This window comes from Pan troglodytes, chromosome 4 (genome assembly GCF_028858775.2).
Source record: "Pan troglodytes isolate AG18354 chromosome 4, NHGRI_mPanTro3-v2.0_pri, whole genome shotgun sequence".
In the NCBI taxonomy this organism is placed as follows: domain Eukaryota; kingdom Metazoa; phylum Chordata; class Mammalia; order Primates; family Hominidae; genus Pan; species Pan troglodytes.
This window is the reverse complement of record NC_072402.2, coordinates 69,652,336-69,677,181: the sequence shown is the minus strand read 5'-3', so window position 1 is coordinate 69,677,181 and position 24,846 is coordinate 69,652,336. Positions and strand designations below refer to the sequence as shown.

At 43.5% G+C, this 24,846-nt stretch overlaps 1 protein-coding gene across 22 annotated transcripts in view; it reads left to right on the top strand.

The window, feature by feature from the left end:
- The first annotated feature begins 1,159 nt into the window (after positions 1–1,159).
- ZNF131 (zinc finger protein 131) overlaps positions 1,160–24,846 on the top strand; it is a 55,326-nt gene continuing 31,639 nt past the window's right edge. For 2 of the 22 annotated variants that reach the window (XM_024356617.3, XM_009449223.5), the window contains exons 1-4: positions 1,823–2,086; positions 2,294–2,432; positions 3,463–3,564; positions 19,095–19,239. In XM_024356617.3, the coding sequence (XP_024212385.1) occupies positions 2,309–2,432; positions 3,463–3,564; positions 19,095–19,239 (371 nt within the window). In that variant the 5' untranslated portion in view covers positions 1,823–2,086; positions 2,294–2,308. Of the gene's footprint in view, positions 1,382–1,424; positions 2,087–2,189; positions 2,433–3,462; positions 3,565–12,371; positions 12,461–16,921; positions 17,149–19,094; positions 19,240–24,846 lie in introns of those variants that run through there. The other 20 variants (XM_009449220.5, XM_054684382.2, XM_009449228.5 and 17 more) reach the window with 20 other exon arrangements.

Genomic DNA, 24,846 nt, shown 5'->3' with positions numbered 1-24,846 from the left:
AAAAGAAAATCTGACATCTTCAACACTTTTTATAAGGCACCCTTGTGCGTCTATCCAGCAACATTTTGTTTCAGTTTCCTGAATGCTATAATCTTGGTGCCTTTGCATGTGCTATACTGTTGGCTAAGAACACTTAGACTTCACATCACTTAAAAACATTTTTTGTTTTAATACAGATGGGGTCTCGCTATGTGCCCAGGCTGGCCTCAAACTCCTGGGCTGAACTCCTCCTCCCCAACTCGGCCTCCCAAAGTGCTGGGATTACAAGCGTGAGCCACCGCGCCCGCCCACATCTCTTCTTACAGGTCAACTGGCTTTCCTTGACACCCAGTTACTTGTTCAGGTGTTGCAAAACTCATCAGTAAGCACCGAGGCAATTACTGTTCAAAATATCTATGCAGTCTACTAGACTTAAGATTCAGAAAGGCAGAAACCACATATACCTTGTTCACAGCTGGACTTCTCAGTGTCTAGTACTAGGATTCTCAATACATATCTGTTGAAGTTATGATTACATTATTACCATATAGCTATTTGAGTTCCTCCGTAATCCCAATTCTCAAGTTCTTTGAGAGAAAAAAATAAGTAAATCTCAATTATAGAATTATCCTCAAAATGTATTTATATATAATATTTCTTTGGAGGAATTAAGGAAGCAGTCACATGCAGCTGACTGTGGGTCACTGGACTTTTTTTTTTTTTTTTTTTTTTGAGACGGAGTCTCGCTCTGTCGCCCAGGCTGGAATGCAGTGGCACTACCTCAGCTCACTACAACCTCCACCTCCCCGCTTCAAGCTATTCTCCTGCCTCAGCCTCCCGAATAGCTGGGATTACAGGCGCCCACCACCATTCCCCGCTAATTTTTGTATTTTTAGTAGAGACGGGGTTTCGCCATGTTGCCCAGGCTGGTTTCGAACTCCTGACCTCATGTGATCCACCCGCCCAGGCCTCTCAAAGTGTTGCGATTACAGGCACGAGCCACCGCGCCGGCCTGGACTCTTTAAAGGAGTGGGGAAGGCCTGCACTAACGGGATCCGGTGTAAATAATTCTGAGCAGCTCCCGGTCCTGAGCCCAGCAAGCACGTGCTGCGGCAGGGCGCGGGGAGGGCGCGCTTCGCGGAGGAAGATTCCGGGCGGCCCGAACGTGCTCGCGCCCGTCGCTGCCGCTGCCGGGGCCGCGGCCGCCCGAGTGCCCAACCGAACGCACGTGCGCCAGCGGGGCCCGAGCAGAAGGGGAGCCCCGGCTCTCACGAAGAAAATGGAGGGCGACCCACGGGTTAGGGGTCAGGAACGGCGTGGGGCGCATTATGCCCTGGGAGGGGAAAGCACGGAACAAGAGGCTCTGAGGGACGGAGAGGAAGGAGGGCGACCCACGAGCTAGGTAAGGCGGGCCAACCCAGGTCTCGGAAGGAAGGGGGCGGGGCAGGACGGGGCGGGAGGGGCCGCGCAGTAGCTGGGCTGTGAGGACGGTTGGCGAGTTCATTCCGGGCTCGGGTCGGGAAGTGTCCGCCCCTGGAGTCAAGCTGGGGAGGGTGAGAGGTTGAAGGGCAACGACTTAGGTTCCCAGCTTCTGGCCCTGCCAGGCCCTGCACTAGCCCAAGCCCACCGCTGCCCGGTTTCTTCTCAGAGAGCAAGCTCTCGCCCTTCGTGAGCGCCAAATCCCCGCGCTCGGCCCCGCCCATCCACTGAGGGGTGTGGGTAGGGGCGTGGCCCGTTCCCTTGCTGGTCGGCGCCCGGAAGGCGTCCGCGTCAGCCGGAGCTCGACGCGGTGACGGTGTGCGTCGACGTAAGTGACGCGCAAGCCTGGGCCGCTCCTCCTTCCCTCAGTGAGTGCCGGCCCGGTCGGGGCGGGGGAGAAGAGGGAGGGCGGGGGAGGGAGAGGCGACCCGAGAGTCGTTGTGGGTCGCGGGCCGGACCGGGTCCCGGGGCGGTGGGAGCCCCGGCCGGGCAGAAGGGCTTGGCGGGCCGTTAGAGGACCGCCACGGCTGTCGAGTCCCCTCCCTTGTTGGACTTGCGCGCCCTGGCGCTCGGAACCTCCGGCGCTGTGCCCACCCCGCTCTAGCTCGCGTCTCCCGACTCCAATTAGGTCAGGCTCGGAGTCCCGCGGCCGCGGCTCCGGTCTTAACGCGCCGGGGCCGCTCGGCTCGCCTTTCTTCCCTCGTCTTTCTCTCCTCTTGCTTCACCCTCCCCCCTTCTTTTCACGTTGCTGGGTTTTTTTGTTGTTGTTTTATGCTTTAGGGGTTTTGTTCCTCGGCTCGAGCTCATGGGTGTACATTATCATGCTCTTTTGTAGAGCAGCCCGACGGCCATGGAGGCTGAAGAGACGATGGAATGCCTTCAGGAGTTCCCTGAACATCATAAAATGATCCTCGACCGATTGAATGAACAGCGAGAGCAGGACCGGTTTACTGACATCACCCTAATTGTCGACGGTGGGTAGGGCAGTGGGCAGAGGAGCGAATTTTTGGCTTCAGTTTTTTTCTGTCCTTCGGACACCCGCCTTTTTTTTTTTTTTTTTTTTTTTTAAACCCATCCTCTATGGTCTCCCTACCAAAGTCTGCAGAGTGCGTGCACTGGGACCAGATTGCACTTGTCAGTGTCTACTCACACAGCGTGCTGCAGAAGGCTGGTTGGTCAGTCATGCCTTCCACGTAGTCTGGTGTTCATCTCATTTTAACTTCTTACATCCTGTTGAGTGCAAGATGATGTCGTTGGGGACAGATTGTCTCAAAATGTTTGGTTGATAGCCTCTTGTTGGTAAGCTTTGAGAAGTCCCTTAGAGGAGTCATTTGGGAAGTGTTGATTTTTTTTCTAGTTTCCCAAATGGTCTTGAAGGGAGAATGAGAGAGATTCCTTTGCAGCACTCATACCCCCTTTGAGAATCTCCAAAATAAAATGGGGTCTTTACCAGGCTTAGGAGTTGCCTCTATAATGGAAGGAAATCCAGCGTGGGTATGTTTTCTGTTTAGCGAAAATAGGTTTCTCAAGGTAACCTGTTTTTAAAATTATGGGTCTACCATAGATGGAGCTTCCAAATATTAGGCATATTAAAATGTTTTTCATAGCAGACATATGTAGCTTTGTGCTTATGGTTTTTTTCTCTCTTTCCAAATGATATGTGACCTTTTGGGTTGTCCTTTTATTTAGCAGTTTCAACTGAGTTGGATATGCTTCTCACTACTTAATTGGAAACAACAAAGTGTCAAGAGGCTCCTTACCTAGTGTTGTAAATTAGCCTTTATAAAACTAAAGGGGTTTGAAGTGAAGATTTAGCTTTATATCTAATTGAGATTAACATTTGCCAAGATAGCTGCCAAGAATATTCTGCATTTAGTTCAATAATTTCTGTAGTTATGTAATGAAGGAAGACCTATTTTGCTTTATATGATTTTTAAGTCTATTTTGTAGTTATACATTTGATTTTCGTGCTTGTGTATGATTTTCTTTTTTTATTTTACCTAGGACACCATTTTAAGGCTCACAAGGCTGTTTTGGCTGCTTGTAGTAAGTTCTTCTACAAATTCTTTCAGGAGTTTACCCAAGAACCGTTGGTGGAGATAGAAGGTAAATGATTCTTGTTGTTGTTTTATTTAATAAATCAAAGAAGCCATTTTATTTAAATGCTTGTTTTAAATACAATACTTAGCAAACAATTGGTGAAGCAGTTTTAGACAGTTTATCAAGACACCATAGGAAATAGGCATCAGTAGTTCCTGTAGGTAAAGGTAGATAAATTGTTCTTTTGATACCTGAGAAGTCTTACTTTCAGTGAAGTGCTTGGTTGAATGATGTGCCAGGAAAAACTTAGATGGTAGATGTTGGTCTTTTCCATTGTGGAAACTGGTGGTCATTGTTTTTTGAAAACAAGTATTAAACGTGAATTACTATCTTTGTTCAGTGGGCTTATGTTTCAGACTGCTGGAGATGCTGCAGGTTACAGTAGAAGCTTTTACTGTACTCTATAGCAGAAGTAGTGATGTATTAGCAGAGGTACAGATGACATGCAGTGTGAAGTGGGCTGCCATAATAGGGGGAAAGCTAGGAAAAATGAACTGAAGTAGCATTTAGAGGAAATTCTGGCTCTACAATGGGATGGATCAATACCTGTTACCTTGAAGCAAAAAGTGATTTTTGTACTTTCTAGACATTTTTCTAATAATAACCTGTCAAGTGCCAGGCGTTGTGATATGTGGTTTTGTGTATTGTCTGAGGCTCACAGCAATCGTTTGATGTTGGGCAGGATGGCTTGTGCTTGTAGTCCCAGCTACTTGGGAGGCTGAGGCAGGAGGATTGCTTGAGCCCAGGAGTTCGAGGCCAGCCTGGGGCAACATAGACCCTGTCTTTTCTTTTCTTTTCTTTTCAAAAAGGGAAGTGGTGTTATTTGTAATAATTTACACTTCAGGAAACAGACTCTAAAAGGTTACTTGCCCAGGGTTGTCCAACTAGCAAGGAATTAAGTTTGTGCTATTAATTACCATGCTTTTTCTTCTGCTACTGCAGTAACTCCTCCCCTACCACCAGCATCAAAATCTAAAACAGCAGGAAATAAATGTTTGCCTACGTAGTTACAGAATTTTAGCTTCTTTTAGGGTTCTTGGGTTTTGGTTTTATATCTATTTCATTGTGTACGTATTCTTTGTTCTGAATGGGTTGCCTAGAAACATTCCTTTTTTCCCTTTGATGCCTAGGGGAGTAAAGAAAACAAAAAAGAGTTAAGAATATTCTTTAATTTTGGTATATTCCAGTTTAGCATTATAGCTGATATATTTACAGCTAGAGTATCTTTTAATATCTATAATCAGGACAGAGACATAAGTATGAAAATCCACAAAACTTAATAAAGTGAGAATCTAACTGCCCAGATGATAGTGGTTTCTACTACAAAGCAAGCCTCCATGAATTCATTCACACCTGAGGTTTATTAAATATGTGACCCCAGGCGGATTACTTTACCTCAATTGCATACTTTTCTCCTCATCTGAAAAGTGGGTTCATAGGATTATAAAGACTAATTGCGATAACATGCAGAGTGCATGGCATGATATTTGGTGCATTGTCAAAGCTTGATAAACAGGGTCCAGTCTAAGAAACATTAGGGAGACCTCTTCTTTACAAAAAATTTAAAAAATTATTAGCTGAGTCTGATGGCACATGCCTGTGGTCCCAGCTATTCAGGAGGCTGAGGCGGTAGGATTGCTGGGGCCCAGGAGGTCAAAGCTGCAGTGAGCCATGATTTTGCCACTGCATTGTATTGTAGCCTGGGCGACAGAGCAAGGCCCTGTCTCAAAAAAAAAAAAAAAAAAAAGTCAGTTTATCATATTGAATATCTATAATATATCATGTACTATGTTAGACCCAGGAGATGATGAATTAATGAATAACATGTCCCTTAAAGAAGTCGGAAAATTTCATAGCAGGTGAGCAACAGGCAAATAAATGAGTGCAAAAAGTATTACAAAGACTATTACTGTGAAATGGTATCACTGAAGAGGGAGAATGAGTGGTTTGGTCTTCCTTAGAGAGGAAAGATTTCAAAGAGGAGTTTTGAGTCTGAGCAGAATTTTTTTTTTCTTTTTTTTGGAGATAGATTTTAGCTCTTGTTACCCAGGCTGGAGTGCAATGGCGTGATCAGGCTGTTCTCAAATTCCCCACCACAGGTGATCCACCCGCCTCTTCCTCCCAAAGTGCTGGGATTACAGGCGTGAGACCACGACTGGCCAAGTCTGAGCAGAATTTTTAAGTCTTAAAAAATAAGTGGCCTGGCCGGATGCGGTGGCTCACGCCTGTAATCCCAGCACTTTGGGAGGCCGAGGCAGGCGGATCACCTGAGGTTGAGAGGTTGAGACCAGCCTGACCCAACATGGTGAAACCCTGTCTCTACTAAAAATATAAAATTAGCCGGGCGTGGTGGTGGGCACCTGTAATCCCAGCTACTCAGGAAGGCCGAGGCAGGAGAATCGCTTGAACCCAGGAGGCGGAGGTTGTAGCGAGCTGAGTCACGCCATTGCACTCCAGCCTGGGCAACAAGAGTGAAACTCCGTCTCAAAAAAAAAAAAAAGGAAAAGTGGCCCAAGCTGCAATATTTGTTGCTGGTAGAATGAGCACACATTACCTGAAGAAGTAGAAGTAGAGCCTGGTCTTCTGAAGACTAGTCACCTTGAGATTTAGGTCTGTGGCACACACAAGTCTTCAGTATTTGAATTCTAGATAGATAAGAAAGCAAAATAGACACACACTTTATTTCTGTCATTTGGTCAGATTCAGGTTTAAATAATTAATTTGGTTCAGTATCTTAAGCCCTTAACTTTGGGGTTACAGTACTGTCTAGCAAGGTCACCTGGCTGTGGAGAAAGCCCTGGGCATATAGTTAGTTAGAAAACTTGAGTTTTAGCCCTGGCTTTAACTGTTTGTGTGCTGTGTGACCTTAGACATCTTGGCTTCCTTATTTTTCATGTCACATAATTTTGGAGTATGTCATGGACATTTGAATATTTTGTTACAAAACTGGATGCTGTTAAAATCCTCTGGAAAATATTTTTGGTTTTTTGGTTTCACTTTAGCGGGCAGTTAACCTGGTTAGGTTCAGACTGCCTCTGTGGGCTGTGGATCCAGTTTGAACTTAGTTTTCAAAACCTTCGTATTGCTGTTCAGGTCCCAGGTGTGCCATCCATGCCATTGTGCAATTCTCAACGCCTTTGCTCTGCCGCCTTAGGTCAGTTCACACATGGGCATGTTGGTGGTAAACTTGAGATTGTATACACAAATTTAGAGGACGTTTCTTCTCTCCATGACTTCCCTTGTACACAAGCTCCCAAGAGTTTCTTTTCGTGGTTCTTTGGTGAGAAAACTGGAATTTTAGCTTCTTTGTGCTTTCATACGTTTTCTGTAGAGGGGCTCATTTCCTGAACAAAATGGAGAGAGAGAAAAGTTAGAGAAAAAAATAAAATGAATTCCCTCTTCCATACTCTTCCGATCATCGTCTTTTTCCTAGTTCTTTTGTCAGAAGAACTCTCTTTTAGAGTTTAGGAGACAGCTACCAGCCACAGGTGTGCAGACTCAGGATTGGGGCTTGCTTTGAGGCAGAGCTGAGAGAGAAGAAAAATTACCAGATATCCACCCCTCCCCATTGTCCCTCTCCCATTCATCATCTTTTCTAGTTCTCTAGCCAGAAGGAGTTTCTCTTGGAACTTTGCTCTGTCTTCACTCACTGCACAGTTAATGAGATTTGGGCTGTCCTCAAGTCTAAGCTGACATATGTGGGAGAAAAAAACCAGGAAACTCACTACTGTTTTGAGTTTTGATTTCTCTCCCCAGTCTGCTTGCTTCAACTTACTTTTCAGAGTCCTTGTATATTTGCTTTATGTATTCTTTCCAGGATTTTTAGTAATAATCAATGGACAAGATAGGGTGGAGTGTGCTTTCTCCATCTTAGCTAGAACTGGGACCCCGTCCCCCACTCGTAAAATATAAGTAATGACTTAGCATGGCACATTAGGTGGGCATTAGAGACACCAGGGAAGCGATTACAAATATAAATGCCCAGGTTGTATCTCCAGATAATTAAAAATCTTTCAGGGGTAGGATCCAGAAAACTATATTTAAAAGTTCTCTAGGTTCTTGATATACTATGTAGGTTGTGGTCTAAGGACCACTACATGGGGATCATTTGGAAACTTGTTAGAAATGTAGACTCAGGTTCCATTCCAGACCTGCTGAATTGGAACAAGATCCCCAGATGGTGCCTACGCACAGTAAAATTTGAGCAGCACTGCCCTAGCATGATTCTAGTGTGCAGTCAATGTTGAGGACCACTGTCTTAGAGGATTGCGTAAAAGCAAATGACGTGTATATAAATTTAGATTGTAATATTCTCTGAGTATAAACTCATTAGGTGCAAGCTGAGCTCACCCTCCATGTTTTCTGTGTTCCTGGTTAAAGTAAGTTACCTTTGATGAAAACCACAGGTTCATCTTTGACTTCAAATCAGATTTGTTGCTGTTGAAGCTAATTGGATCCCAGCTCAGCTTTGTAGCTTGGATTCACACCATATAAAATCTTCAACAGACATTCATTCCTTTGTTCAGAACACACAACCTTCTAACGTGAACCTCCAATTTTCTAAATTCATTCTTTTTCTACTTCACCTGAAACCACAGATCCATGGCACTTAGTTTCTCTGTAACAGCAGCTCTACCATGGTGTCCAGAAATTTTAGCCCCTACTATCAAGAACAAAACATCCTTGTACATGTTTATACATCTTTTTGAGTAGGAGTTTTCCACCAGTTGCAGGGATTCCCTGAGTCTAGAGTAATGCCACAATGCTGCTCCCTTTTACTCCTTTCTAAGCATTTCTGTCAGGGAGAAGACTTAGATTCAGTTGTTCACTTTAACATTTTCCTTAGATACTCTCTTAGAAAAGTTGTATTCTGCGCACTTCTGTTATGAAGGGAGTAAGGGATTGCTGAGATTTGTTAAGTTACCAAACTAGTCTTGATAGATGTATAATTATTACATATCCACCATCACTTCATTTAGCTGGGCAAGTGTTATCAGTTTGGTTCATGTTAGCTAATTAGGTCACTGGTTTGTTCCTAGGACAGTGTTGGGCTGGTCATATAAGTTAGAAGCACCTGGGGGCTGGGCACGGTGGCTCACGCCTGTAATCCCAGCACTTTGGGAGGCCGAGCGGGCGGATCATGAGGTCAGGAGATCGAGATCATCCTGGCTAACAGAGTGAAACCCCGTCTCTACTAAAAATACAAAAAAAATTAGTTGGACATGGTGGCGGGCACCTGTAGTCCCAGCTACTTGGGAGGCTGAGGCAGGAGAATGGTGTGAACCTGGGAGGCGGAGCTTGCAGTGAGCTGAGATGGTGCCACTGCACTCCAGCCTGGGCGACAGAGCGAGACTCCATCTCAAAAAAAAAAAAAAAAAAAAAAAAAACACCTGGGGTGCTCATAATAAAAAAACAAAAACCCAGATATTTATCCCAGTTTTGATTCCAAAGATCAGGTACCAGTACTTTCTTTTTGGAGACAGGGTCTTGCTCTGTCACCCAGGCTGGAGTGCAGTGTACCATCATGGCTCATTGCAACCTTGACCTCCTGAGTTCAAGCAGTCCTCTCACCTCAGCCTTCTAACTACAAGCACATACCACCAAGGCCAGCTAGTCTTTATATTTTTATTTATTATTTTTTATTATTACTATTTTTGAGACGGAGTCTCACTCTGTTGCCCAGGTTGGGGTGCAGTGTGGTGTGATCTTGGCTCACTGCAATCTCCGCCTCCCGGGTTCAAGCAATTTTCATGCCTCAGCCTCACAAGTAGCTGGAATTAAGGCTCCCACCACCATGCCCAGCTAATATTTTTTGTATTTTTAGTAGAGCTAGGGTTTCACCATGTTGGCCAGGCTGGTCTCAAACTCCTGACCTAAAGTGATCTGCGTGCTTCAGCCTCCCAAAGTGCTGGTATTGCAGGCATGAGCCACCATGCCTAGCCTAGTTTTTGTATTTTTTGTAGAGAAGAGATCTCACTACTTTGCCCATGCTGGTCTTGAACTACCAGCCTTAAGCTAATGCTCCTGCCTTGGCCTCCCATAGTGCTAGGATTACAGGCATGAGCCACCACACCCAGCCCTTGGTACCAGTACTTTATTTAGTCTATAGGTGATTCTCATCAGTCAAGACAGGGAGCTAGGTCCACAATTCCTTATTCAAATCTTCTCGGAGGCCAGACATACTTCTCAACATTCCAGATTTTAGAATTTTTCTAAGGGTAATGAAAAACATAATACTCACAAATACTAATAGTTTAGCAGCATAGCATGTTAGTATTCACTCTTAAGTGGGATAAAGATGACATAGCCTCATGTCAGCTGAGATCAAATTTTGCTGCCAGATTTATGGAGAAACTTCTGTGTTTTTTGTTTGTTTGTTTGAGATGGAGTCTTGCTCTGTCACCCAGGCTGGAATGCAGTGGCACAATCTCGGCTCACTACTGCCTCTGCCTCCTGGGTTCAAGCAATTCTCCTGCCTCAGCCTCCCGAGTGGCTGGGATTACAGGTGCGTGCCACCACGCCCGGCTACTTTTTGTATTTTTAGTAGAGACGGCGGGGTTTCACCATGTTGGTCAAGCTGGCCTCAAACTCTTGACCTCGTGATCTGCCTGCCTCGGCCTCCCAAAGTGCTGAGATTAGAGGCATAAGCCACCACACCCAGCCGAAACTTCTGGTTTTAAGAGAAATGGGAGGCCAGGCGCGGTGGCTCATGCCTGTAATCCCAGCACTTTGGGAGGCCGAGGTGGGCAGATTGCCTGAGCTCAGGAGTTCGAGACCAGCCTGGGCAACATGGTGAAACCCTGTCTCTACTGAAAATACAAAAATTAGCCGGGCATGGCAGCGCGTGCCTGTAGTCCCAGCTACTGGGGAGGCTGAGGCAGGAGGATTGCTTGAACCCAAGAGGTGGAGATTGCAGTGAGCTGAGATCAGGCCACTGCACTCCAGCCTGAGCGATAGAGTGAGACTCTGTCTCCAAAAAAAAGAAGAAGAAAGTAGAGGCAATGTGGCTGAGAGATAATAAGGCAGAATAAAAAAGATCTGGCATTGATTCAGTATGGTGGTGAGGGAGAGAAAGAAATAATGTATACATTTTGTGAAATGAGTAATATAAAAGTAAGAGCAGATTCAAAATGATATTTTTTCTTTGATAACTTTCTTCTCCTAACTTCAAAATTAGTTTTCCTGAGTGTTAATAGTGCTGGTTGTTAAATGAGAAAAGTTTTGAAGTGGTTGATGCTTCGATTCTTTTACCACATTTTTTAATTTTAATTTTAATTTTTTTTTGAGACAGCGTTTTGCTCTTGTTGCCCAGGCTGGAGTGCAATGGTGTGATCTCGGCTCACCGCAACCTCCGCCTCCCGGGTTCAAGCGATTCTCTTGCCTCAGCCTCTCGAGTAGCTGGGATTACAGGCATGCACCACCATGCCCAGCTCATTTTTTGTATTTTTAGTAGAGATGGGATTTCTCCATGTTGGTCAGGCTGATCTCGAACTCCCGATCTCAGATGATCCACCTGCCTCGGCCTCCCAGAGTGCTGGGATTACAGGCATGAGCCACCCCCGGCTATTTTGTTTGTTTTTTGAGATGGAGTCTCACTCTGCCACCCAGGCTGGAGTGCAGTGGCATGATCTCAGCTCACTGCAACCTCCATCTCCCGGGTTCAGGTGATTCTCCTGCCTCAGCCTCCTGAGTAGCTGGGATTACAGGCACTCACTAACCACACCTGGCCAAGTTTTGTATTTTTAATAGAGATGGGGTTTTGCCTTGTTGGCCAGGCTGGTCTTGAACTCCTGACCTCAGGTGATCTGTCCGACTTGGCCTGCCAGAGTGCTGGGATTACAGGTGTGAGCCACAGCGCCCGGCCTCCAAGCTTACCACTGTTTTTTATTTTGAGATGGAGTTTTGCTCGTTGCCCAAGCTGGAGTGCAAAGGTGCAATCTCGGCTCACTGTAACCTCTACCTCGCAGGTTCAAGCGATTGTCCTGCCTCAGCCTCCCGAGTAACTGGGATTACAGGCGTGCACCACCACACCCGGCTAATTTTTTGTATTTTTAGGAGAAATGGGGTTTCACCATTTTAGCCAGGCTGGTCTTGAACTCCTGACCTCAGGTGATCCTCCTGCCTTGGCCTCCCAAAGTGCTGGGATTATAGACGTGAGCCACCGTGCCTGGCCCTTATCACATTTTTTGACCACCTCTGTGTTGACATGGCATATGTACATGTACATTTTGTACATATGTGCGTATGTACAAAAAAAAAAAATGGGACTTTAGTATTATGAGTAAGAGATTGTGAACCTATAGTGAATGAGAACATGTATCTTCAAACTTTTCCAAGCAGGAAGGAAAAGTTTGAAGTTTTTATCCTGTTAGTATCCTATTTAAAATATTTGTCAGAGACTTAGGAGTCAGACCATCTGGGTGTTATCACTTCATAGAGTTGTTATGAGAATTAAGTGAGTTAATGCTTGTAAAGTATTTAGAGCCTTGCTTTATATATATATAGTAAGTGTTACGTATGTGTGTTTGATTAAAAATCAAAATTTCATTCTACTTTGGAAACACTTACACATTGTTTTAAAAAGGATTTTTCTTGTGCTTTTAAACTTTTGGCCAAAACTTCTGAAAGACAGCAAAAGCTAGTTGTATTTTCCTTGGGCTACTCTCATATACTAAAGAATAAATGAAAGCAACAAGGAGAAAAAATACAAAGGGAACCAAATAAAACTAACCTTCAGTGAGTCCAGTTATTTTTGTTTGCTTATTTGGTAGAGTGTAACTTGGTCTTTTTATATTTTATGGTGTTTCTCAATATTCAGATTGCTTTTAGATGTTTTGAAAATGAGTTTGCTGAGGCTCAGAGGTTCTGAATTGCCCCAGATCACTCAGTTCATGGAAGAGCTGTGAGTAAAACATGAAAGTTCTAACTTCCTGAATGGTATCCTTTTTTTTTTTTTTTGAGACAGTGTCTCGCTGTATTGCCCAGCCTAGATTGCAGTGGCATGATCTCAGCTCACTCTAACTTCTACCTCCTGGGTTCAAGCGACTCTCCTGCCTCAGCCTCCCCAGTAGCTGGGATTACAGGCGCGCGTAACCACACCCGGCTAATTTTGTTACATTTTTGGTAGAGATGGCGTTTCACCATGTTGGCCAGGGTGGTCTCGAACTCCTGACCTCAAGTAATCTGCCCACCTCGTCCTCCCAAAGTGCTGGGATTACAGGCATGAGCCACTGCGCCCAGCCAGGAACGTTTCTTTACACAAATAGAGGATGCTGCTTTGAACACTTAAATGATATTCCACCAGCATTCTTACTGCTGTCCTGAAGGCCGCATTCAGATGTGTAAAACAGATGGGAAGAACATATTTTTGTGAATTGCAGTTTTACCTATTGTGTGCGGTTTGGACTTGGGCATTTCTTAGTCTAAAATCTATGTTAAATGTAGGTTTTCTTTTTGTTTTTCTTAATAGTGTCTCGTAGCCTTTCATTAGCAGACTGAACCAATAATATATAGCATTGAGATATAAAGAAACAGTATCACTTTAGGACTAAATTTTAAACACAAAACCGTCAAAAGTATCAATGATAAATGCATAATTTTGAAAGTGACTTTAGGCCTGGTGTGGTGGCTCACACCTCTAATCCCAGCACTTTGGGAGGCCGAGGCAGACGGATCATGAGGTCAGGAGTTTGAGACCAGCCTAGCCAACATAGTGAAACCCCATCTCTACTAAAAATACAAAAAATTAGCCAGGCGTGGTGGTGGGCACCTGTAATCTCAGCTACTCGGGAGCCTGAGGCAGGAGAATCGTTTCGATCTGGGGAGGAGGCGGACGTTGCAGTGAGTCGAGATCACGCCATTTCACTTTAGCCCAGGCAACAGTGGGAAACTCCATCTCAAAAAAAGAAAGAAAAGAAGGTGACTTTAGTATTTATTCATTTATTCCTGCTTTGTGTTCTTGCATTTTAGGAAGCACTGTTAGGTACTGTGATATGAGTGTACAGATCAAAAATCACTTTCCTGAAGTAGTTTACAGTCAAGAGATGTCCATGAATTGTCATTATCAGAATGGGTACAGAGTTTACAGAGTTGAACCTTGGAGAATTAAAGAATGTTTAATGGTTAACCCATTTATGCCTGAAATCATAATTTTTTGAATTTGAAAAATCAGACCTTGGTGATGACCTTGAGCAGTAGGATATTAATAACTCCCACATGCTTAGCGTTCAAATAATGGAACACTAGGCATAAATGGATTAAATAATGCAGGAATGGAAAGTGTGAACAGACGTACAACTGCTGTAGAGCTTGTATCAGTTGTCAGAAACCTTCCAACAAAGAAAAGCGTAGGACCAGATGGGTTCATTGATTAATTCAATGAAATGTTAAAAGAAATTAATGCCAGTCCTTCTCATAGCCTTCCAAAAAAACCGAAGAGGAAGGAATATTTCCAAATTCATTAGTAGGCCAGCATTACCCCAGTACCAAAGCAAGACAGGCCACAAAAAAGAAAACCCAAAAAAGGCCCAATATCCTTGATGAATATAGATGCAAAACTTTGCAGTGAAATACTAGCAGACTGATTGTAACAGCAAGGTACAGGTATCATATTCCATGACTAAGTGAGATTTACCCTTAGGATGCAAGGATAGTTCAACATAGGAAAATTAGTTAATGTGATATACCATACTAACAATAAAGAAGCAAAATGACGTGAGTATCTCAATAGATGAAGAAAAAGCCTTGGACAAAATTTAATACCCTTTCCCAGTAAAAACTCTTAAACAAACGAGGAATAGAAGGAAATTATCTCAACATAATAAAGGCCCACAGCTAGCATACTCAACGGTGAAAAACTGACACTTTTTTCTCTAAGATCAAGGAACAAGACAAGGATGCCTACTCTTATCACTTCAATATAGTACTGGAAATCCTCGTTAGAGCAATTAGGCAAGAAAAAGAAGTAAATGCCATCCAAGTAAGAAAGGAAGGAATCAATCTCTTTTTGCAGATGACATCTTATATATAGAAAACTTTAAAGACAACACAAAAAACTACTAGAACTAATAAACTTAGTAAAGTTGCAGAATACAAAATCAGCATACAAAAGTCAGTTGCTTTTCTTTTTTTCTTTTTTTTTTGGGGGGGGGGGAGACAGAGTTTCACTCTTGTTGCCCGGGCTGGAGTGCAGTGGCGTGACCTCGGCTCACTGCAACCTCCGCCTCCTGGGTTCAAATGATTCTCCTGCCTCACCCTCCCGAATAGCTGTACAGGCTCCCCCTATCACACCCAGCTAATTTTTTGTATTTTTAGTAGAGACGAGGTTTCACCATTTTGGCCAGGCTGGTCTCGAACTTCTGACCTCAGGTGATCCATCCACCTCAGCCTCCGAAAATGTTGGATTGCAGGCATAAGCCACCGCGCCCGGCCATCAGTTACATTTTTTTTTGAGACTGAGTTTTGCTCTTGTTGCCCAGGCTGGAGTGCAATGGCGCAATCTCGGCTCCCCACAACCTCCGCCTCCCAGGTTCAAGCAATTCTCCTGCCTCAGCCTCCCGAGTAGCTGGGATTACAGGCATGCACCACCACGCCTGGTATTTTTAGTAGAGACGGGGTTTCTCCATGTTGAGGCTGGTCTCGAACTCCTGACCTCAGGTGATCCACCAACCTCGGCCTCCCAAAGTGCTGGGATTACAGGTGTGAGCCACTGCGCCCGGCCATCAGTTGCATTTTTATACACTAACAATGAACTATCTGGAAAGGAAATTAGGAGAACAATCCCATTTATATTGACACCATAAAGAATAAAGTAACTGGGAATAGGCTTAACCTTTCACCTCCTTAGGTGAGAGACATGCAATACTGAGAACCATAAAACATTAAAGAAATTGGGCTGGGCACAGTGGCTCACGCCTGTAATCCCAGCACTTTGGGAGGCAGAGGCGGGTGGATTGCTTGAGGTCAGGAGTTCAAGACCAGCCTGAACAACATGGTGAAACCCTGTCTCTTCTGGAAAAAAATACAAAAATTAGCTGGGTATGGTGGCCCATTCCTGTAGTCCCAGCTATTCGGGAGGCTGAGGTTGCAGTGAGCATGGATTGCACCATTGCACTCAAGCCTGGGCGACAGAGTGAGACTCCGTCTCAAAAAAGAAACTAAAGACACTCAATAGATCTTCATGGATTTGGAACACTCAGTATTGTTAAATTGTCCATACAGATTGAGCATCTCAAATTTGAAAATCTGAACTGCTTGCCAGGTGCAGTGGCTCACGCCTATAGTCCCAGCACTTTGGGAGGCCGAGGCGGGCATATCACAATTTCAGGAGTTCAAGACCAGCTGGCCAACGTAGTGAAACCCTGTCTCTACTAAAAATATAAAAATTAGGTGGGTATGGTGGTGCGTGCCTGTAGTCCCAGCTACTTGGGAGGCTGAGGAAGGAGAATCACTTGAACCCGGGAGGTGGTGGTTGCGGTGAGCTGAGCCTCTGTACTCCAGCTTGGGCAACAGAGTGAGACTTGGTCTCGAAGAAGAAAAAATGAACTGCTATAAAATTTGAAACTTTCTGAGCATCAACATGACTCAAAGGAAATGCTTGTTGGAGCATTTTGGATTTCGGATTTTCAGATTTGGGATGCTCAACCTGTGTCAAGTATAATGCAAATATTTCAAAATCCAAAACAGTTGTGATCCCAAGCTTTTCATATGAGGGATATCCAGCCTGTATTACAGAAAGTGGGCTACAGATTCAATACAGTCCTTCTCAAAATCCTGATGGAATTTTTTTTGTTTTATGGAAACAGGAAAAGCAGTTCTAAAATTCATATGGAACCACAGAAAATCATGGACTAGCCAAATCAATCTTGAGAAAGAACAAAGCTAGAGGCATCATACTTTTTTTTTTTTTTTTTTTTTTTTTTTTTGAGGAAGTCTTACTGTGTTGCCCAGGCTGAAGTGCAGTAGTGTAATCTTGGCCCACTGCAGCCTTAGCCTCCCAAGTAGCTGGGATTACAGGTGCGCGCCACCACCCCCATCTATTTTTTTTTTTTCAGTAGAGATGGAGTTTCACCATATCGACCAGGCTGATCTCGAACTCCTGACCTCAGGTGATCCACCAGCCTTGGCCTCCCAAGGTGCTGGGATTACAGGCATGAGCCACTGCAGCCAGCCGACATGATACTTCTTGATATCAAAATATTTTACAGAGCTACAATAACCAAAACAGTATGGGACTAGCTTAAAGAGACATACAGACCAAAGGAGCAGAATAGAGAGCCCACAAATAAAAACATGCAAATAATATCGTCAACTGATCTTCAGGGATGCCAAGAATGCACAATAAGGAAGGAATGTTTTCTGCAACAAATGATGTTGGAAGAACTAGGTATTCACATGAAAAAAAGATGAAATTGGACCCCTATCTTCTACCATAAAAAAGAAAAAAACTCAAAATGAATTGGAGACTTAGACATAAGACCAAAAAATGTAAATCTCCTGGAAGAAAACATGAGGGGAAGCTTCACCACATCATTCTTAGTAATTTCGTGGATGTGACGTCAAAAGCACAGCCAACAACAGAAAATAAGACAGGTGGGACTACATCAAACTAAAAAGCTTCTGTACAGCAAAGGAAACAACTGAGTGAAAAGGAAATCTAAGGAATGGGAGAAAGTATTTGCAGAACCAAATAAATGATAAGGAATGAATCCCAAAAATATATGAGAAACTCCCACAACTGATAGTAAAAAATATCTGCCCAATTAAAAACAGTCTAAATGATGCAGAAAAAAATTAAATTAAAAATGTTTTTTTAAATGTGCTAAGAACTTGAATAGACATTTCTCCAAACAGATGGCCAACAGATACATGAAAAAAAAGTTCAGTGTCACTAGGCATCAAGGAAATGCAAATCAAAACCACTATGAGGTATCAGTCACTTCACACCTTTCAGGATGGCTATCAAAAAAAAAAGACAACTAGTATTGGTGAGGATATAAATAAATTGGAATCCTTGCACAATGTTGGCAGGAATAGGTGCAGCCATTATGGAAAACAGTATGAATGTTCCTTAAAAAATTAAAATACCATACAATTCAGCAATCCCACTTGCTGAACATTTATCCAAAAGAACTGAAATCAGGATCTTGAAGTTTTAGCACTCCCATGTTCATTGCAGCACTATTTACAGTAGCCACGAGAGGAAATAAATATTCGTCAACAGATTAATGGATAAAGAAAATGTAGTATATGTATCCAACGGAATACTATTCAGCTCTTAAGAACAAGGATATTCTGCATATGCAACCACATGGATGAACCTTGAGGACATTATGCTAAGTGAAGTAAGCCAGTCACAGACATACACTGCATATTTCCATTTATATGAGGAATCTAAAATAGTCACTTCCACTCATATGAGCTATCTCAAATAGATTGAAAGAGTGGAATAGGGGTTGCTAGGGGCTGGGAGGGAGGAGGAAATGGGCAGTTACTAATCAGTGGGCATAAAGTTTCAATTGAGCAAGATGAATAAACTAGAGGTCTGTACAACATTGTACCTAGAGTCAACAATAGTGTACACTTAAAAATGTGTTAAGTGGGTAGATCTCATGTTCTTATTACAATAAATGTTAAAAGGTTTCATTGAACATGTGACATTAGAGTTGGACCTTTAAGGGGTGGGTGGTAGGATGAGTATAACCAGAGATGAAATGATTAAGCATCCAACTAGGAGGGTGTTAATAAAGGCAAGTCAGGCTGGGTGCGGTGGCTCACGCCTGTAATCCCAGCACTTTGGGAGGCTGATCGGGCAGATCACCTGAGGTCAGGAGTTTGAGACCAGCCTGACCAACATGGGGAAACCCCATCTCTACTAAAAATGTAAAATTTAGCCAGGCGTGTAATCCCAGCAACTCGGGAGGTTCAGACAGGAGAATCTCTTGAATCTGGGAGGCAGAGGTTGTGAGCCAAGATCACTGTATTGCACTCCAGCCTGGGCAACAAGAGTGAAACTCCGTCTCAAAATAAATAAATAAAGGCAAGTCAGCTATTAGAAAGTGCAGGGTTTGTTTGAGAAATAGTATATAGTGTGTGTGTGATGTCGTTTAAAATTTGGAAAGGTAAATAGGAAAATAATGTGAAGGGCCTTGAAATAAAGACAGAGAGGTACTAAATTTTGTTTGCTAAGTTGTGAAAAGCTATTGAAGATTTTGGAGCTGAGTTGGCACAGCTGTAATCTCCCTGGCAAGAAATGTAGCATGTCTGACATGTAATAGCCAATTCATATATTTGAGTGATAGAATCTTACTGTTCTCCAAGAGCCTCAGGAAATTTAAAGTAGTTTAAGATTTTCCAGCTAGGTAGTGCTGAAATTTGGCTGTAATATTATTGTATTGCTAATGAGAATTTTTCCAGAAAATAGTTTTCAAAAATAAATACTCAACAAGCTCCAAGCCCTGGGCTTTTCTTTCTTTACTAAACATTGTAAGATTTGAGTCAATATGATTACATGCTCTAAATGTACATCTTCTTTACAGGTGTTAGTAAAATGGCTTTTCGCCATTTAATTGAGTTCACATATACAGCAAAATTAATGATACAAGGAGAAGAAGAAGCCAATGATGTATGGAAAGCAGCAGAGTTTCTACAAATGCTAGAAGCTATCAAAGCCCTTGAAGTCAGGTACTTAATTTCTTTAATGGGGTTCAGATAGTCATATTCAGTCATGTTCATTCTGTTAGTGAAGAACTTACAGTATGTGTCATGCCATGAAGAACAGAGTTCTTCAGAAGAATTAAGAATATTTAAGGATCTATTAAAAAATTTTCTGGATACTGATTGTTCTTTCACTTGACTTTGATTTTCTGATCATGTGTTAAAACTGCTAATATTAAAGTAGCATCTTTGGTATGTAATAAAATAAGTCTAGACAGCTTTTTAAGGATCTGGATCCTTATAAACTGTTTTGTTGGATTCAAGTTATTGTTTATACCAAGCCTTATCCTACAAAGGGTTTGGCTTACAAAGATTAACATAATACTGTTTAAAAATAAGGAAATAGATGGAAATAAATAAATTGGTTTAATAAGGAGATAATCATTTCAAGTTAGAAGTATGATAGCCAAAAATGCATACCATAAGTCTATAGTAGATGTGCTAAATCTAGCTCTAAGTGCACCTAGTTCAAAGAAAAAGAGTATTCAGTTACATTATTCCTTGTTAGAAGACGAGAACAAATCAATTGCTGAGGAGCCATTCCTATTCCTAGTATTAAAATTTCTCCTGAGAAGTATTAAGAAAACATTAGGCCAGGCCCAGTGCATTACGCCTGTAATCCCAGCACTTTGGAAGGCTGAGGTGGATGGATAGCTTGTGCCCAGGAGTTCACAAACAGCCTGGGCAACATGGTGAAACCCTGTCTCTACGAAAAATACAAAAATTAGCTGGGCGTGGTAGTGCATGCCTGTGGTCCCAGCTACTCAGGAGCTGAGGTGGGAGGATCACCTGAGCCTGGCAAGGTTGTGGCTGCAGCGAGCTGTGATCACGCCACTGACTGCATACCAGCTAGGGGGAACAAAGTGAGACCCTGTTTTTTTAAAAAAGAGAAAACGTGAAAGGATATAATGAACAAAGACCTCAACATCCTTACTTGATGAATAATGGCAGTGTAACATAGTTACTAAGAATAAGAGCTCAGGAGTCAGTTTCCCTGGGTTAACATCCTGCTTCTACCACTGTGTGGCCTTAATTAAGTTACTTAACCCTCCTGTCAGCTGTGTCCTCCTCTGTCAAATGAGAGTAATAACGGTACTTTCTACATGGGATTTGATTGTGAGGGTTGAATGAATTAATGCATGCAAAGCGTTTAGCATGGTGTCTGGCTAAATGACTCTGAGTACTCTAAGTATGAACTATTATCTCCTGGTACTGTTTTTTATGTTTCTCAATACAGATCATTGGCGTGATGCCAAAACAGTTTGGTAAAATCAGTTTCACATAGCGGCACAATGATTTAATCTTAACTCACTGTTGTGGTTTAGTTAAAAGATAAAATTTATTTCTCTGAGGACTCTACTGGAATTTTATTTTATTTTTTTGAGATGGAGTCTTGCTCTGTCTCCCAGACTGGAGTGCAGTGGCACAGTCTCGGCTCACTGCAACCTCCACCTCCTGGGTTCAAGCAATTCTCCCTGTCTCAGCCTCCTGAGTAGCTGGGATTACAGGTGCCTGCCACCATGCCCAGCAAACTTTCGTATTTTTAGTAGAGGTGGGGATTTCGCCATGTTGCCCAGGCTGGTCTCAAACTCCCAACCTTAAGTGATCCGCCTGTCTCAGCCTCCCAAAGTGCTGGTATTACAGGTGTGAGCCACCGTGCCTGGCCGAATAAAAGTTTTTTTTTAAGAGATAAAAATTTAGATAACTCTAAGAATACTGAACTGTACTCGTCCATAAATATCATCTCTTAGTTTGACAGTTCAAGATTAAACCTTTCTGACAAGAGCTTGATATGTATATATATTCTTTGATGCTTAGCACCTGGCATATAACAGGTGTACAGGAAACATTTGTGAATAGATAGATGGATACATGCTAATTAAAACCAGATCAGTACTCTTGCAGAGAGCCCTGAGCATGGATGTCAAAATAGAGATGCGTTCTGAGGATATAAACCTGATCAGGCCATCTCTTCTCAAAAAGATTAAAGGAAATATATATGGATGGGGTGATGTCAGATTGTGGTTAAATATTGAATGAGAGCCTTCCAAAAGAATGTTCTCTGTGGCCCTTTTGCTGCTCATGATAGTGAGTGGTATGTCACTTTGGAGAAGATTCAAGACTGGGATCCCAAGCCTGGCGCAGTGGCTCATACTTGTAATCCCAGCACTTTGGGAGGCCAAGGTGGGCGGATTACTTGGACCTCAGGAGTTTGAGACCAGCCTGGGCACCATGGTGACACGCCAACTCTATGAAAAATACAAAAATTAGCTGGCACTGTGGCGTGCAGCTGTAGTCCCAGGTACTCAGGAGACTGAGGTGGTAGGATCGCTTGAGCATGGGAGACTCAGAGGTTGCAGTGAGCCGAGATTGCACCACTGCACTCCAGCCTGGGTGAGAATGAGACCCTGTCTCAAAAAAAAAAAAAAAAAAAACCTGAAATTCCAATAGTACCTAAAACCATCAGTGCTTTTCAGTATAAACACAGTAACATGTTGAATTGTTTCTTGAACCAGATAGGCATGTAATATGTTCTGAAGAGTTCCCTTTGAAAAGAGGAAGACAGTAGTATTATATGTTGGCTGTTTATAATAATGCAGTGTTTAAGCTTCTACAGGGATGGTTTCTGTTGACTTTTTCCCCCATGCATGAGCCGTATTTTACTGTTTCTTTGTATGTCTCATCATTTTTTTTGGTTAAAAATTAGATTTTTGGCCTGGGCACGGTGGCTCACACCTGTAATCCCAGCACTTTGGAAGGCTGAGGCGGGTGGATCACTAGGTCAGGAGTTCAAGACCAGCCTGGCCAAGACGGTGAAACCCCATCTCTACTAAAAATACAAAAAAAGTTAGCCAGGCGTTGTGGCGGGCGCCTGTAATCCCAGCTACTCGGGAGGCTGAGGCAGAGAATTGCTTGAACCCGGGAGGCGGTGGTTGCAGTGAGCCGAGATCTCACCAGTGTACTCCAGCCTGGGCGATGGAGTCTTGCTCTGTTGCCCAGGCTGGAGTGCAGTGGCATGATCTCGGCTCACTGCAACCACCGCCTCCCGGGTTCAAGCAATTCTCTGCCTCAGCCTCCCGAGTAGCTGTGATTACAGGCTTCCGCCACCACACCCGGCTAATTTTTTTGTATTTTTAGTAGAGAGGGTGTTTCACCGTCTTGGCCAGGCTGGTCTTGACCTCCTGACCTCGTGATCCACCCGCTTCGACCTCCCAAAGTGCTGGGATTATAGGTGTGAGCCATGGCACCCGGCCAAAAATTGGATATTTTTAAATAAGTTTTATTTAGATCCCACCCCCTACCTCCCCACCCCCATTCTGTCTCTCAGACATGATTTGTTTGGGTTTGGTTTGGTTTTTTGAGACAGGGTCTTGCTCTGTCACCCAGGCTGGAGTGCAGTGGCACAATCTCAGCTCACTGCAGCTTCAACTTCCCGGCCTCAAGAGATCCTCCCACCTTAGCCTCCCAAGTAGCTGGGACCACAGATGCTTGCCACCATGCCTGGCTAATTTTTCTATTTTTTTTGTAGAGACAGGATTTCACCATGTTGCCCAGGCTACTAGTCTCGAACTCCTGGGCTCAAGAGATGTGGCCACCTCAGCCTCTCAAAGTGCTGGGATTGCAGGCATAAGCCACCATACTTGGCCAGACATGGTTTCTTTTTTTAATCTTTCAAGCTTTTTTTTTTTTTTTTTTTTTTTTTTGAAGACAGAGTCTCACTGTTACCAGGCTGGAGTGCAGTGGCGCGATCTCGGCTCACTGCAACCTCTGCTTCCCGGGTTCAAGCGATTCCTTTGCCTCAACCTCCCGAGTAGCTGGGACTACAGGCACACGCCACCACGCCCAGCTAATTTTTGTGTTTTTAGTAGAGATGGGGTTTTCACCATGTTGGCCAGGATGGTCTCATCTCTTTACCTTGTGATCTGCCCGCCTCTGCCTCCCAAAGTGCTGGGATTACAAGCACGAGTCACTGCGCCCGGCCTCAAGCTTTTATTTAAGTGCAGTGATCCAGGATGGATTTTAGATCTTGTTGAAAGCAGCCACATCCATGGACTGCACATAGTCCTCAAAAGCAGTGATCTGCTTCTCCACTGTTGCAAGTTTATCATCTTCAACTACACGCTGTATTTGAAGTTTCTTAATTTCCTATCCCACTGGAACTAGTTTAGATGAGCCAGACATCGTTTCTTATTGTTGTTACTGGTTTAGCGACTTTCCTGGACTTCTGTAATCCCTTTCCTGTAATTCTGTACAGTCTACATTTTGTGTGTATGGCCACTGAAGTCTGCATAGGTAGTTTACTGAACAAACTGATCATTGGACAGAAATTTTCTTAAAAGTCTTAAACCAGTAAGTCTCCACATTTTTGTTGGGGAGCTCTTTATAGGGTACACCATCAGTGTCCCATCAAGCAGTTTACAACTGCTTTAGCCTTTACTTCCTGTGTTAACAGAACCTTAAGGTCAGATAGAGATGAGAGTTGCTAAGGTCTTTCCTGGACATGTATACAGCTCTGTGCATGTGTATGGCCTTCTAGGTTCTCTGGAATATGTCAGAGCTTGTTTTTTTTTTTTTTTTTTTTTTTTCTTGAGACGGAGTCTCGCTCTGTCCCCAAGACTGGAATGCAGTGGTACGATCTTGGCTCTCTGCAAGCTCCGCCTCCCAGGTTCACGCTATTCTCTTGCCTCAGCCTCCCGAGTAGCTGGGACTACAGGCACTTGCCACCACGCCCGGCTAATATTTTGTATTTTTAGTAGGGACGAGATTTCACTGTGTTAGCCAGGATGGTCTCAATCTCCTGACCTCGTGATCCACTTGTCTCGGCCTCCCAAAGTTCTGGGATTACAGGCGTGAGCCACCGCGCCTGGCCTTTTTTTCTTTTTTTCTTTTTCTTTTTTTTTTTTTGAGACACAGTTTTGTGTTGGCACGATCCTGGCTCACCGCAACCTCCGCCTGCCAGGTTCAAGTGATTCTCCTGCCTCAGCCTCCTGAGTAGCTGGGATTATAGGTGCTCACCACCACGCCCAGCTAATTTTTTTTATTTTTGGTAGAGTTGGAGTTTCACCATGTTGGCCAAGCTGGTCTTGAACTCCTGACCTCAGGTGATCCACCCGCCTCGACCTCCCAAAGTACTGGGATGACAGGCATGAGCCATCAGGTCCAGTCTGTCAAGAGCTTTTTAAAGCCCCCTGTGAACATCTCATTCTCCAGTTTTTCCTTTCAGTTTTTGTTCAGCTTCTTGATAGCCCAAACTTGTAATGCCACCACACTAGTTGCGATGATAAACAGTTGCCATTGATTGTTTTTTGACAAATGTCTTGTAGTTAAGGCTATTTGAAAAGTGAGCTGTGGGTCAGATCAAATCTCCAGATATTTTATCCTGTCTTAGATTTATGTTTTAAGGAAGTGGTACACGTAAAGCTCTTAAAACAATATCTGCCACATAATAACATGATTATGCATATGTTCTTTTCATTTCTTGGAATGCCATCTGTCTGCTTGTTCATGGCAAAATTTTACTCATCTTTCTGGTCTCAGGTGAGAGCCAACAACCTGTTCTCTGAAGCTTTTCCT